Source organism: Anguilla rostrata, chromosome 11 (genome assembly GCF_018555375.3).
Source record: "Anguilla rostrata isolate EN2019 chromosome 11, ASM1855537v3, whole genome shotgun sequence".
NCBI classification, from domain to species: Eukaryota; Metazoa; Chordata; class Actinopteri; order Anguilliformes; family Anguillidae; genus Anguilla; species Anguilla rostrata.
The window spans coordinates 38,729,308-38,745,323 of NC_057943.1; the positions used below are offsets into that span (position 1 = coordinate 38,729,308).

The window sequence follows — 16,016 nt, forward strand, 5'->3', positions numbered from 1 at the left end:
ATGAAATCATATTTATTGTTAGTAAATTGTATAGTCCTAGAAGACCTATTATACTGGCAGAATATGTGATGACATTAGATAGATTTGTAGAATAGTCCTTTTGTCTATAGGCTATGTGAATTAACGTGATGCACCAAATTTGTAAAAAATTCACATATTTGACACTGTCTTCTGACCCAGTAATATTGAGCAACAGCAAACCTAATTTTAAGGATGCTTTTTGGATTTTAGACGCTTGCTCTTTTGCATTTGGCATGCAGGTGACTGTATGTGCAGCATCACATTTGGATAATTGGCAGGATTGTTGCACTCGACACCATCAGTGGACAATGGCACATAGAGGAGCAACTACAGGACACAAATACATTGAATCAATACTGCTACAAAAGTGCCATTGTGAAAAAGCATTACATATGGCATTTTTAATATGACAAAATTAAGGATTGGCACTTCAAATGCTAAAAAAAAATTCCTCACAGGCATGAGACCCAATGCACCTCCCAATTCGACCCCCCCCCCCCCCATAGGGGCAGGCCTGCCTGTCTGAAGCTGGACTTGCAGAGTCAGTTACCCCAGAAGGTTAGGCTTCTCAGAGCTCCTCAGAGTTGTATGTATATGAAAGGGATTTGACTGGTAAATCTGGGGTCCCATGACACGTTACATCCCACACGAGCCACAGCGAGTCATTAACCCCGATTAACCTCACAGCCTTCGGTATTTCTGCTCAGGCTGGCGGTGAGGAAGTTTTGTTACTGGCTGTCTGTGGCTTTCTAACTTCACTACTCTGAAGCTGAGCAATCTCATCCCTCTGGTAAATCCACCATTAACTGTCACAAGGATATCAGACTTACAGGGAAGCAAATTTGAAAAATGAAATTCCCAAGTTGTTTACTAAACCTTTGGGTTAATGCCTTTCCTGTTGCCACCAGCAACCTGAAGAACATGGGCTGGATCTAAGACCGTTGATCCATTGTTATCCAAGGTGTTCTTATGAATGTGTCACAGGATTCAGAAATATACATTTTCTGGGGATTTTTGCCCACTTTTTCTACCATTTAGAACAAGTACACCTTGCACCTGTACACAAACATACTTCCACTCCCCCACCCACCTCTGTACCCCACATCCACACAAACGCCTTCACATCGGCACCTGGGGAGACATTAGACAAAGAAAAAACACCTATTGTGACTGTATGTTCTTGTGGGGAAAAATGATCGACTTCATATTTTCACTATTTATTAGTACTATACCATTGACTTTCTTGACTGAATATGCCCTATATTTGAAGCTGCGTTTGTATAGACTGTATCTGAATATGTATTTCAATTATTACTTTATCTGCATTTATTTGCATTAGCCCTCCAGCTGCTCTGGAGGCAAAAGGGGGTCCTACCCGGTACTAGATGGGTGCACCTAGTAGAGTGGCCACTGAGTGTATGTCAGTGTTACTGTAGTAGGCACTGGCCTTTTTGCAGTGCAGATGGATAACCATATGTCTGTTCTAGACAGAGCATTAGAGACATGTATGCTAGACATGTAGCCATTCGCTGCCAGATTTATGAGCGAAATTAATCAGGTTTTTATTTTCAAAAAAGGTTAGTGGGACCATTCTGAGCTCTTCATAAGTACATGGCTACATTAATGGTAGTAGATGATTTAATGTGTGACACTCATTCCAAGAAACTGGTAGAATTGTGTGTGCTCATGTTTCCAAGGCATCATTAGTGGCCTTTAGTTAAACTGTACCCACAAGTTATAACAGGGAATCCTGCTCACAACCAGCATTTCTGACCATCCAGCAATCTTCCATCTGACTTTGAGAGGCACCCAAAGGTCCAGTCTGGTTATCTGCTTATGAGAACGGTCAACTTACAGTATTCCTGAACCCTCATGTGGGTACATAGAAGTAGGTTAACCTATTTCTGATTGTCTAAATGTTCTCCTTGTCAAAAATGTTTTTCGTGAAAAAGTATATATGTTAAAAAAGGAAAACCATTTTCTGGCTTGGAATTTTGATGCGTGTATCTAAACTGAAATTACAGATGGAGTCAGAGCTTTGACTTTCCCCATCTCTTTTTTTGGTGATTAGTTTGATGTTTGTCGCATTTCTCCCATGTCAGGTGTTTAAATGATCCTGAGCAGCTCACAGAGACTCTAGTTTCATTCATTAGTTGTCTGACAGGGACGATGCACATTAATTAAATTGCTGTAAATGTGCCAGAGTCAGCCGGGGAGGCTAATTTCCATTATATTTTGGCTGTGGGAGGAAACCGGAGCACCCGGGGGAAACCCACGCAAACACAGGATGAATATGCAAACTTCTGGGGAAGGAATAGGCAAGTCTTCTCTTGGATTTAAAACGATATTAAAGTCAGTGGGGCTGATTTGGCGTCTTGATCTTTGAGGTTATTTTCATTATTTCCTTGAGGCATACCTCTGAAAGTGGACCGCGAGTCCGCGTGTGGATAGGTCAGTTAGTCCTGACAGACTCGGACTCAACCGCAGATATCTTTTTCTCCATTTGGCGCCGTCCTCGTAAATCACGGCGCGCTGTAAAAGTGGGAGGAAAGTGCGCTGGCAGACGAGCGTGCCGCGCTCTTGGGCTTCTGTGTCTTACGACTGCGTCAACAGAGTGAAAGAAATGCGCGAACGTAAAAAGGAATTCCTTTCTCTAGCGGCAGCTTTGAGGAAAAAGGCTGATCTTATTTAAATGCTAAAAGTGAAATTGTACGGTTAGGCTAGTGAAATGCAAATGGGTCACTGAAAACGGAGCCGTAGCCTAATCTATGAGGCATGTGGGGAGTTTTCAAGTCGGTCTTGAAACGATTTGCTGCTCGTTATATTTTCGGTGGCCTGTTTCTTTCAAAGTGACCTTTAATGAAATTTTAACTACCGTACTTTGGGGGGGAAACTATCAATCTGCTGACGGTGACATGGTCCACCACCTCTTCTGTAGATGGAAAATGATTAAATATTTACGCGTACTGCATTACCACCGCACGTGGTAAACATTGACGGAGCTGGCCGCCTGCAGCCGGTATAAACTGAGCAAGCGCGGGTGATTATTATCAGTTTGCAATTATGCTGGGGATCCTTGCAGTGTTGGCACAGGGTCCAGGAGACCTCGTAGACTAATCGGGATGCAGATCGGGGTGCAGAAAGTGCTCTTTTTTCCCTTTAATTTAGACATTTGAGGATGCATTTAGGGTGTAAATGCTGCACATGTGCCTCTAGATTAGGCTTAAATTTGCAAAAATATTAAAGGCCATTCCCCTCCTAAATGAGCTGCAGCTGATGTTCTCACCAAAGAATGAAATGAAACACAGGGTTAGGAAATGGACATGAGAAAGTCCTGAGGACATGACCTCGGCGTCCTCAGTGGCAGTTACACCGGCCTGCGGTTCAGAGCCAGCGTGAGACTCCTCCACACGAGTAAGCGCGCTGGTGCAATGTGCGGCCACTGCCAGATTCAGACGAGCGGGAGCAAGCCGAGCGAGCGGGGAGATTGGGCCCAGCGCTGAGTATGACATCACTGGACACAGCCGAAGACATGCTATCCGCTAACTCTGGGAGGCTAGGGGGTCTGAAAACGCTCAGTGTCACAGGGAAGATCAGGTACTAGTGCTGGGAGCTTATCGAGAGTAGATCTGAATGACGCTGAGCGTTCTTTCCTGTGTTTCTTACGGAGCGTAACTGACATCCCGCCCTCATTTTCTGAAGCCCAAGTCATTGAGCACTTACGAGGTGAAGCAGCGGCTGGCTCTGAAGGTAGGAAGGTATTTGGCGGGTGGTGAAGCTGACGGGGATGAGGAGCAACTGCCTCCACAGGCATGCTTAACCCTTTGAAGTGCAGGTTTTTTTTGTTGGAATGTCAGTATTCTAGAACTCGATTGCTTTCAATCACCAGTAGTGATTGTGACATCAGCATTAGAATGTTCAGTTAAGAACATTCTGATCACATATTTGTCATCTCACACCTTAAAGGGTTGAGGTGTTTTACCTGGGAAGGGCCGCTTAAAGTTGACACAGGTATCCAGAGATGGAAAATCCAGGTTCAGAAAGTAAAAGTCCTCCCTAGTATTTTGTTCCAGTCACCAGGATTTGCTAGTTAGCACGATTCTTCAGCCAGGGGGTAGAGCTAATTACCAAAATCAGCTGGCTGAGTTTGTGGTTGGGGGAAACACATGGCACGACTTTTACTTTCTGACCCCTGGACTTTCCATCTCTGCAAGTATCACATGCACAATAGCAGACACTCTGGGCAGCGTGTTACCGATTTCTTAGTTTCAAGTCTCTTTACCACAGATTATAGTTTATAGTTCTTCAGTGCACAGTCACACGGCGTGCAGTATAAGTTCAGGTATAAGAGCTGAGGTGGTTCTGGTGCGTAAGCGAAAGCACTGTACGTGGGAGAGTTAGCGGACGATTCCGGAGGAATCACGGAGAGGTGCGGTGAGTTGCTCGGGCTCCATGCAGACAGGCAGGAAGCCAGGTCAGCGCCTCGATGGCTATAAGCTCCTCCCAGAGCGAAGTTGGCGGGAAGAGCTCTGAATTGAACGTAGACACCTGTTCATGGAGCTTGTGAATGGCGGGAACAGGAGGAAAGGTTGGTTCCCTGAACTGCCAGAGAGACTCACAAATGCACCGCTAATAATTAAGCCCATACACTTCAAGGGAACCAGGCAGATAGATGCTCACTAATTACCATAGCTAATGCATGAAGGAAGCTGGGAGAATTAGCTCGGCTAACATAGCCTTGTCAGCAAGTGAAATTATTATTAGTCCCTTGCATTACACAGCGCACACTTATTGGAGTTAAATAGGTAGTTATTAGCAGAGCTACATAACAGAGCACAGAATGGGCTGCAGTGGTACCAGCCACTTAAACACAGAGAAGAACAGTGAGGTCTTCCGCCTTATCCATAGCTCACACAGCTGTGGAGGGTTGACTTGGACCTACAGGGAATTTGATACACAATTTTCTCACCATTCCAGTCATGTCACATGGTATATTCCAATCCTCTACCAGTCCATTCTCCAATGAAAGGGATCAGATCCATATGAAAATATGCTGCAGTATATTCAAAATATAATGATAAATATAAAACTGCAAGGTATGTTTAAGCACAAGGTGAAATGTTCGTCCATATATTCCTTGTCTTTTCAGCTCTTGGATATATATTTTATTTCGGTATATTGAAATATATTCTGTTTCTATAGAATTTAGGGGGGTGGGCAGAGAATGCTGTCAGGGTGAGAAGCCACCAGAAATATATGTTTTTTATTCAGAAAGATCACACCCTGAAAACAAATTCATGTTCAGAAAGCACAAACCTTATTTTGGGTGTGGTGTTTGCTGATGGTTTCTGATGAACGGATTGAGTATAACTGTAGCGTGTATCTGAATAAGAGGTGTTTGTTTGAGAGTTTGTCTCTTGTGTGTGTGGTTTTTCAGTGAGGTCAAGGCAGCCAAGATGAAGATTTTCAAGAAGGAGGAGAAGGAGAAGGAGGTGACCTATGTAGACCCCCCAGATGGGGGATGGGGCTGGATGATTGTCCTGCACTGCTTCCTGGTACGTTGCCCGGGTCATTTCCTGCCCGGGTCATTTCCTGCTCACCTTCATTACTGTGATTAGTGGTTTCTATCTTTTAAGATCTCTCTTTGATTTCTTTGTGTAGAACTTATCCATAGACAGTTACCAATATGCATAATGCAGCCTTTCCCCCTACGCTCTTAGCATTAGTTAAAAAATGTTTTACAAAAAGTTCAGAAGAAACGGAATGTTTTCTACAGCCTTTTGTAGTTATGGCAACAGAATACATTCAGCAGCCATATTAGATTCATGCTGCTGACATTCTTATTCAGAGCAAGGTACAATGCAAGAGAACGTAAACACAGTACATCTACTGAGTGCTGTGAGCAACAGAGTAGTAGGCAGTAAACACTTTTATGAAACAGGCCTTGTAAATATAAATAGCTATTCAACGTTCACAGCATTATTCTAGAACTTGCCTTTGGCAGAAATTCGTAGTAGAATAGTTTCTCTTTAATGCAAGGTTCTGGGGAAAAAGGACCAGAAATATGGGTGCATTGAACTGCATTTCTGCTGGCAGAGGCTAGCCTTCTACATGCAGGCTTAAAGCGACTGCTTCACTGTTTGTGGGAGCTTTAAAGTAACTGGCCTCACAAGCTGTAAGGTCATTTGGCTAGCTATAGACAGGTTTTAAGTTGATATGCTCACCGTTTGTGCTAACGTGAAGGAGCTTGACTCATTGTAAGCAGGCATTAAGCTGACTGGCTGTTGTTTGTGGGCGCAGGTAAACGTGTTGGTGATGGGAACCCTGAAGAGTTTTGGGATTTTCTTCGTGGCGTTCCAGGACGAGTTTGGTGGCTCGGCAGAGAGCATCAGCTGGATTGGGTCCATCATGTCCAGCCTGAGGCTGTCGGGAGGTCAGCGGCTACAACTAGACACGCATGAGGCTAACTAGCAAACACTCAGTCCGTCAAAGAGTCGATCAATCCATCAATCAAGTGTTCAACCTATCACGCATGAGGCTAACTAGCTAACACTCAGTCTGTCAAAGAGTCAATCAATCCATCAATCAAGTGTTCAACCTATCACGCATGAGGCTAACTAGCAAACACTCAGTCAGTCAAAGAGTCGATCAATCCATCAATCAAGTATTCAACCTATCACTCATTCAATCAATCACTCAAATTATCAATGAATCAACCAACCAATGAACCAGTCAATCAATCATTCAATTAGTCAGTTAAACGAACCACCAATCTATCAAATTTTACTTTTTGTTCAGAACCATGTACAGTTTGTTATATTATGTTTCATAATAGACAATGTGAGGAGGAAATAAAAAAAACCACAAACTGGGGAAATTATTTGCCTGGCCTGAATGACCTGTTCCGTTCTCTGGCATTTTCTGCGTATTCCCATTCGTGTGTTTTCCCGTTCCGTTCCTTTCGAGGTGCCTTTGTGTTCATGGAAATGTTTGTCCACTCAGACGATAATTTTTTGGTTTTCCTCGACAGGCCCCCTGGCCTCCGTGGCCTGCGCTAAGCTTGGGAACAGAACTACTTCCATTGTGGGGGCGCTGCTGGTGAGCACGGGGTTCGTCCTCAGCATCCTGGCCACCAGCGTGGTCTTCCTCTACATCAGCATGGGGCTGATCATCGGTGGGTGGAACTGCATCATACAGCGCCTACAGAACTGCATCATACAGCGCCTACAGAACTGCATCATACAACGCCTATAGAACTGCATCATACAACACCTATAGAACTGCATCGTACAACACCTATAGAACTGCATCGTACAACACCTACAGAACTGCATCATACAACACCTATAGAACTGCATCGTACAACACCTACAGAACTGCATCATACAACACCTATAGAACTGCATCATACAACGCCTATAGAACTGCATCATACAACGCCTACAGAACTGCATCATACCAGGCCTACAGAACTGCATCATACAGCAACTACAGAACTGCATCATACAACGCCTACAGAACTGCATCATACAGCGCCTACAGAACTGCATCATACAACACCTACAGAACTGCATCATACAATGCCTACAGAACTGCATCATACAGCACCTACAGAACTGCATCATACAAAGCCTACAGAACTGCATCATACAGCACCTACAGAACTGCATCATACAGCACCTACAGAACTGCATCATACAAAGCCTACAGAACTGCATCATACAGCACCTACAGAACTGCATCATACAGCGCCTACAGAACTGCATCATACAACGCCTACAGAACTGCATCATACAGCACCTACAGAACTGCATCATACAACGCCTACAGAACTGCATCATACAGCACCTACAGAACTGCATCATACAGCACCTACAGAACTGCATCATACAATGCCTACAGAACTGCATCATACACCGCCTATAGAACTGCATCATACAGCACCTACAGAACTGCATCATACAACACCTACAGAACTGCATCATACAACACCTACGTGTGTAGCATACAGCACCTACAGAACGTGGGTAGCATATAGCACCTACAGAACATGGGTAGCATACAGCACCTACAGAATGTGGGTAGCATATAGCACCTACAGAACGTGTGTAGCATATAGCACCTACAGAACGTGGGTAGCATATAGCACCTACAGAACGTGGGTAGCATACAGCACCTAGAGAACGTGGGTAGCATATAGCACCTACAGAACGTGTGTAGCATATAGCACCTACAGAACGTGGGTAACATACAGCACCTACAGAACGTGGGTAGCATACAGCACCTACAGAACGTGGGTAGCATACAGCACCTACAGAACGTGGGTAGCTAGCTTGGCTAGTTCGCTAGTGAAGCACAGTGTGTTGCAGTAAAGCGAAGGCCTCGTAACAGGTTACCACGACAACACTCCCTGGCGACACAACCCTCAGTTTTAAAATAACAACATTGCCCTTAGCTTGGGGCTGATTTTGCCTCTAGCTGACTGGTAACGCATTGGTCTGTGGCATCTTTGGGCGAGAGCCCTGGGTTCAAATCTCACCTTGGACCACAGGCAAATCTCTTAACTCCTTACACAAGCACACCAAGGATGTCTGTATACAGTGCATGTTCACTTAAAGATGTCAAATTCTTTCCAAAACATTATTTGAGTCATACATCTTACTGAAATTGTGTGCTTGAGGATAAAACACTTCAGCGTGACAAATAGTGTGCAGTTAATTTGGATATGTAGAGAAAATGAGACCTTGCTGCTCTCGGTAAAGCAGTGGATGGCAGGAGCTTTGCTGTAATCTGCAGGGAATCTCCATGGAAGTGTGTGTTCTTTGTGTCTCCGGCAGGTATGGGCTTTGCTCTGCTGTATCAAGCCACTTCTGTCGTCACGGCGACCTATTTCAGGAAGAGGCTGGCCACGGCGTACTCGATTGGCCGCTCAGGCATGGGTTTGACCTTTGCCCTGGCTCCCTTCACTCAGCTGCTGCTTGACCAGTATGCCTGGCAAGGTACAAAACAAAACAACAGACAACATTTTATACAAACTGCAAACTACTGGCTTTCGCTAAAAAAATCTATTGAGTTAAATCACTTCCACAGAGTGAGAGACCTTTCCTCTACATGACTTTCTGCCTCCATCTCTTATCTGTGTTTTCCATTGTCATTTATATTCAGGATTTAGGTTTCAAGATTACATGTATATTCTTGGTTTAATGAAAAATCGTGTGCGTGTATTGTGGCTTTTTTGCCCACATTGAATGTTCTAATTCAGTTGTTGTCTATTGTCAGCGTTTCAAAAGTCAGGGGCTAATAAAGTTGGTTCAGAACCTCATGAGTAAAACCATATTTTTTATGAATGGAAAAGATGGGCAGTTTTTTTTTGCCCCGCCTTGGTATTATATATTTTTTAGATGCAAGGCTTTTTGTAAGACACATATAGTGTCAAATGCTCTTGAAATATATATTTAAAATTTTCACTTCTAGATATGTAGCACGCAATAAGCTTCAGGCAGCCTTGAGCGGTAGCTGTCCTTACTGGCTCTGCCCTGGAATGGTTTTTGGGCATGGCGCTCTTTCCTGTGTGGGGAGGGGTGGGTGTGGCTACAGACCGTGTGATTTGGAATCAGAATTCTGTGTTTGTTGCTGGCTAGCCAGTGAAAAAGCCCAGTAAGCAAGTAAGCAAAAAGACAAACTGACAGGGCTCGTTAAAGAGCTAGTTAACCTTGGAAAGGGATGAAAAGCTAGGTTGAGCTGGCTTGTTTCTTGTTGGACCTGTAAGTAACGTCACATCTAACCACTGTTCTGTGCCTCTAGCTATCCAGCTAGGGTTGCCAGATGTCAAATGTCCAGTTTTCAAATTAAATATCAAATTTATGTATCAAATCAAATTGATTTATCAAACTGTGGTCCCAACCGGACAATGTAATGTTCAGTCTGAATAATTGATGAGAGAAATATATCATTAGTTTTTAATGAATATGTGTGTCAGTGACTCAGCTGGGTACTCAGGGGTGAGTGGGCTGGGATGAACATGGAGGAGGAGACTTCTTTGATTGTAAACACAGGACCACAGCAAGGATGAAAAAATCTTGCATAGTATGCCCTTAAGCAGTACCATTTAAACCATGTTTTCCTAGGGGATGGGTTGGTAATATCAAGGGCCCAATAAGTCCCCTGTGTGTCTTTATCCTTTCTGTTAATCTTAGATCAATATGGTAGGCAAGCTAGCAATGCACTGCATGAAATGCATGAAACTGGTTGTTTCGATCCTGGATGCTGATGGGCTTAGATTGCATTCTACAGTAATTTTTAAATCTGATACAGTAATGCCTAATCAAACAGCCTGTTTGTAAACAGTGTCACTCTGTACACAGTTACTTACAAGTAATATTAAAAAAACATATAATATTGTGTCATGAATTGATACTGCAATATAGCACTTGAGGCTGTGCTGTATCGTCCGTGTGGCCATGACTGTATTCAGGATACAGCATTGCCGTATCTATTCATGACACAATATTATATGTTTTGCCTTGGGCTTGCTCCTATGGGGGTTTAGGCCAGGGTTGTCTGTAAAGCGTATTGTGACAACTGCTGTAAAATACGCTATACAGATAAAATGTGATTGAATTTGACTGATTGCCTCTTATGCTGTATTGCTTAATTGTGGTTGAGGCTGATGAATAATAATAATAATAATAATAATAATACTAATGTGAATACAAATTTTTCTTTTTACATTTATTTTGTAAGGAATATTTCTGAATAGGCCATTAGCTATAATTTCTCTCCTGATAATGACAGAGTGATCTTCCCAAACAGGGGCGCTGCTGATTTTGGGGGGACTCATGCTGAATCTGGTGGCGTCCGGGATGCTCCTTAGGCCCATTCGTGTCAAGTTCCCGTCCTCGCCGCAAATTCACAAAGACCCAAACGGCGTAATGATTGGACCAGAGAAGGAGGCTCCAAAGCTGTGCCTGAACGGCTCCTCCCCTGTAACCAACGGCACTGCCAAAACGGGCCCCCCCTCCGGGCCCTGCTGGGACTGCCCGCCCCCCGACCGGCCCGTCCCGCCGCAGACCTCTGATCTCACGAGCCTGGTCCGGAACGGGCTGGGCGGCCCGGACGGGGACCCCTGCAAGCGGGGGGCCGGCCAGGGCAGACGTATCCCCGACGTCCAGACCGGGGCCCGCAGCGGACCCTGGCCCGCCCATGGCGCGGTCAGCCCTGCATCATCCCGTGCGGTCCAGTGCCGCGGCCTTGACAGAACCCCTGGTCTTCTCATCTACCGGTGGTCCGTCAGGGCATTGACAGAACCGTCTGGTCCTCACACCAGGTCCGTCAGGGCATTGACAGAACCGTCTGGTCCTCACACCAGGTCCGTCAGGGCATTGACAGAACCGTCTGGTCCTCACACCAGGTCCGTCAGGGCATTGACAGAACCGTCTGGTCCTCACACGAGGTCCGTCAGGGCATCGCACAGAACCGCCAGGTCCTCACACGAGGTCCGTCAGCACAGAACCGTCTGGTCCTCACACGCGGTCTGTCAGGGCATCGCACAGAACCGTCCACGGTCAAACCTTCACATGAGACCGTTACCGGTTCTGCAGTGAAACATGAACATGGGAGCACTTAATGTCCTTCTGGTCCACTGCGTTTCATTCATTCAGTCACCCAAGGGTTAAATTGACTTAAATAATTCAGAGTTATTGATAACACAATAAAGATATGAGTCGTTTGCTGAATATTGTCAGTAGTGTAGTGTTTGCATGGCCTTAAATAAAATGACAGTAGTTACAATTTGGAACAACTCTACTTGAAATTATTTAAAAACTGTAAATGCAAAGTAATTCACTGAAACGGGAGGGATTGGATAACAGCTGAATCGATGCTCAAAGTTCATGTTCAGTGACTTCCTTTATGCAGAGGTCAGATCACCAGCCTCATTGGTTCATTGCACATTCTGTTTCTCCTCATGGGTGTAGAGTGCTTTTAATTCTCTGCAAGGAAAAAAAATAAGCAAAACATAGTCTGACATGCCTGCTTAATAGAGAGAATAGTGGTGTGCCATTTTATTTGTTATAGCTTGTCTTAATCGTGTTTTAATGACCCTCGTTTTGTGTACCAGTATCTGTCTGGTCTTCTGTCACTAATTTTATTAAAACCGGCCAACTCTTACACGTAGAAGTAAAGGTACGGATTCGCATCGCAGAGGCGTCTCAGAATCTAAAGTTTGGCCACCGCAGTGGAAGGCCGCAGTGCTGTGGACAGAAGGGCAGCGTGTCACTGCTTTTCAGTCGGCCCTCTTTTCAGCCTGATATGAAGTCAGAGTGATACAGAAAGCCCCCAGCCGGGGTGTTGATTATTCGTGAGCCGCTCGGAGACTACAGCCTTATGTAATGCCAGTTCTTATGTAAAAAAAAGCTGAACTTTAGCCCACTGGCCACGGGGGCTAGTTCAGAGGCACCCTTATGATGGGACCGTAAGGCAGGAGCGCCCTGCTGCCATGTGCACATTTAACGAAACTGTTGCGTCGCGCGGGACTCCTTGGAAGAACACTTTGCACATCGTGCTAATCTCTCTGTCGTCGCGGGAACCAAAGGTCACGCTCCAGGCGGAGTCGTTCATTTCCAAATTTACACGTCTGAGCCGTGTGCTGTGGTGTGCTGCGGTGTACTCAGGGTCAAAAAACCACATCTTGAGCAAAGGCTCGGAGGTCATCCTACTCAAAAAAACATCCTCACGGGCGAGTCATTCGGGGATATGAAAGATCCTTCGTTTCAGCAGTTTGACCAGATCAGGTGTGACACATTCCACAGTGAGATGCTGTTTTTCAGGGCGGATCCAGACGATTGATCGTTAGTTTGGATTGCTGCAGGCTGACTCCAGGAGGGAGGGGGGGAATGTGTGTGGGATGAGGTGAGGTAGAGTGAGGAGTTGGTGGGTGGGGAGGTGGGTGGTCTAAATGAAGCCCCCTGGAGGGGGTTGGAGGGAGGAGTTGTTGCGCTCCAGGTCGGCTGAAAGGAAGATGAGTGTTCCGGTCGCATCCCGATGTCCCAGTGGACCCCAGTGGACCCCGGTGGGCCCCGGTGGGCCCCAGTGTCTCTTTGGGGAAGGAGCATGAGCACAAAGGGCGTCTGAACAGGCCCGACTCGTTTTGGGAATTCCACGGGTGTGTGAAACGTCTCCTAGAGTGGCAGCAGTTACCAATCCCCCCCCCCACCCCCATTCACCCTCACTCCCTGCTTCACCCCTCCCTCTGCCTATTCAGACACATCCTTTCTGCTCAGACGCGCAGGCGGGGTGGAGAGGGTCCCCCCAAAGCCGTCCGCCGTTGGCAGACTCCCGGGAGAGTTGCTAGGCGACGGCGGGCGCCGTGGCGACAGAGGGACTCGGGTTCAGAGCGGTGTGGAAGTGGCTGGCCGGGACGCGCACACAAAGACCGGTCCCGCCAGCCAACAGGGCCGGCTTTGTACCCGGGCAGCCCGGGAGCTCCAGATGCATTTTATGGCCTGTTTAACAGTGCGACCGGGCCGCTGCCTTTGTTAAACCTGTCTGCCTCCTTATTGTCCCGGATTGGAGAAGTCTATTAAGAGAAGGGGGGGGCGTGTTGCAAATGCCCGTCACCCTCTGTCTGACTTCAGAAAGGGACACACGATCGGACCTGTGAGTCGGCAAGGCCGGGCACTGGCGAAGCAGATTTCCCATTCACAGAAAACTGCGCGCGCAAGCAAGCAGGAAGTCACATGGTGCTCGCCAAGCCGAGACAGCTGGGAAGCCCTCGGTCCCCCGCTGAGATTAAAGTACTCAAACAAGCTCGCAACTATTCTGTGTTTCAGTGGGGGCACTCTGGGGGATACCTGTCGCTCGCTGAGCGTACACAAACATTGTACAGCTGTCTCTGTTCTTTTTTTTTTTGTTAAGTCATGTGCTTTTTGTTGGACTCACTCCGGCAAGTGCCTTGAATTAATGAGCTGATGCTGAATAGTACTTCAGCATTCTGGAATCCTTTATTAGGAACCAGTTTGGGGAATATTCATCACATATTTTGAAGGGGGTGGTCTGGTTTAATACTTCTGCATGACTTCTACATTTTTTTATCTCTGCAGATTCAAAGGTTCAAAGTACCGTTGACAAGCAAAAAGTGACAAGCATTTGTGCATGTATAGGAACTTTTTCATGCCTTTTTTTCTCCATTGATGTGATGTGTATTTTCTTCTGGGCAAGCCAAGCAGCCCTAAAGAATGACAGAGGACACAAAGTTTAAACCTTGAAGTTTTAATTCATTTGATTTAATCTGTTTTAACCTGTATAAGCCTGCACCATTAGGCTAATCATATGATTAGTCTAATTTAACTCTTTGTGCAGGTGATATAATTGCAGTTTTTATCTCTACTTCCCATTGCTTAAGGGTACTATGGCTGCATTACAGTACATTGCTCAAGGGTACTATGGCTGTGTCACACCTGGGATTAGAGCCTGCAACCTCCCAGTTACAAGCCTGGTGCCCTGACCTTATATTACCCTGCTGTGCATTGATAATCACTGAAAGAAATACTGGAACATGGCCTGATTTTAACGGACTGCATGGTGGAGAAGGCTTCAACGTGCGCTTCAAGTTGCATAAATGAATGGAACTGTAAATCACAATTTAAAAGATCTTCATAAATACATATATTCCATAAATTTTTCTTTATGGCTTCAGTTTGTATTCACTCCTTTCTGAGATGCCAGCCATAACTGCAGGAAGGAAACAGGATGAGGTAGAAGTGTATCACAATCTTGCAGAAAGTGGTTTGTTAAGTGAAGGGTAGTCATCGCGTTACAATCTGGTAATATCAGGTAATATCTTATGCTGTAATTCCACTCACGTTTTAAGTGTACGATCACAAATATGTGATTAGAATGTTTTTGACTGAACATTCTAATCACACACTTGTGATCGTACACCATAAAGGTTTAAAAAGGTGAGTGGAATGAGTGGAATTCCTAACTGAACATTCTAATGCTGATGTAACAATCACTGCTGGTAATCGAAAGCAACGGAGTTCTAGAACACTGACTTGGAATTTTGAAGAAAAAAAACATTCCAGAAGACCTCCTCTTCAGAGGGTGAAAGCTGCACACTCTGCAGTGGTGGCCTTGCAGTTGGGGTGTTTTGAAGGTGAACGTGTCAGATCTGTGGTCTGCACTGCGGTCCAGCTGCGAGGGATAGCGCTATTGATCTGACAGCAATTGATCTTGGGCAGAATGCTGCCGCCAGTCCTCTCCTAAAACGCTCGATATTGCGATGAAACCGTGGCCGACAGACACCAACACCAGGCCATGCAAGGAGATCACAGTCATACGCCTTCACACACACACACACACACACACACACACGCACACATGCATACGCACGCACACAGTCAGACAACTGCTTCTGCTGACCGGTTCCCCTTCCTCTACCTGCTCCACAATGAGGCTTCTGCTCTGAGAAGAATGCAGAGAGATGTAGAGCGTAGCTAAAAGTCAATAGGCAATCTCCGACATCACCCATCAGGCCACATGTAATATATCGGCTCCACAACAGGCAGGAGTCATTGACCGTTGACCTTTGGAATTAAAACAGATCCAGAGCTAAGCGGTGTGGGTAAAGCAGAGTGGTAATACATTCAGCTGAGATCCTCTTTCTTCGGACACAGAAATGTGTGTCTATATAGTGAAGAATGCAATAAAAGGAATGAGGTTTCACCATATCAAATTATATGTCAGACACTGTTGGTTTGGTGTGTGCATATACATTTATCATTGATGGAATGCTGACCGTGGCGTTGCTGGCTGTGTTCCACAGCCCTGCAGGGTGGTGTTTAATGTAACGCGGTGTCCCTCGTGGCGGTTTGCTCATCGGCACCGTTCTCCTGGCGTCTCTGGGCGGTCTTTCTCCTCTCAGGGCGATGGCTCCGCCTGCTCCAGCTGCACGCAAACGCTACTCCTCTGCAGCCGTATCTGCGCAGCTCTGCAGC

The 16,016-nt window shown here is 45.7% G+C and overlaps 1 protein-coding gene across 1 annotated transcript in view; it reads left to right on the plus strand.

Annotated features, from left to right (window-relative positions):
- The window catches only part of slc16a4 (solute carrier family 16 member 4), a 45,117-nt gene that overhangs the window by 19,536 nt on the left and 9,565 nt on the right, over positions 1-16,016 (plus strand). The window contains exons 4-7 of the mRNA XM_064299966.1: positions 5,459-5,576; positions 6,322-6,454; positions 7,052-7,195; positions 8,859-9,020. Of these exons, the coding sequence (XP_064156036.1) occupies positions 5,459-5,576; positions 6,322-6,454; positions 7,052-7,195; positions 8,859-9,020 (557 nt within the window). The remainder of the gene's footprint in view (positions 1-5,458; positions 5,577-6,321; positions 6,455-7,051; positions 7,196-8,858; positions 9,021-16,016) is intronic.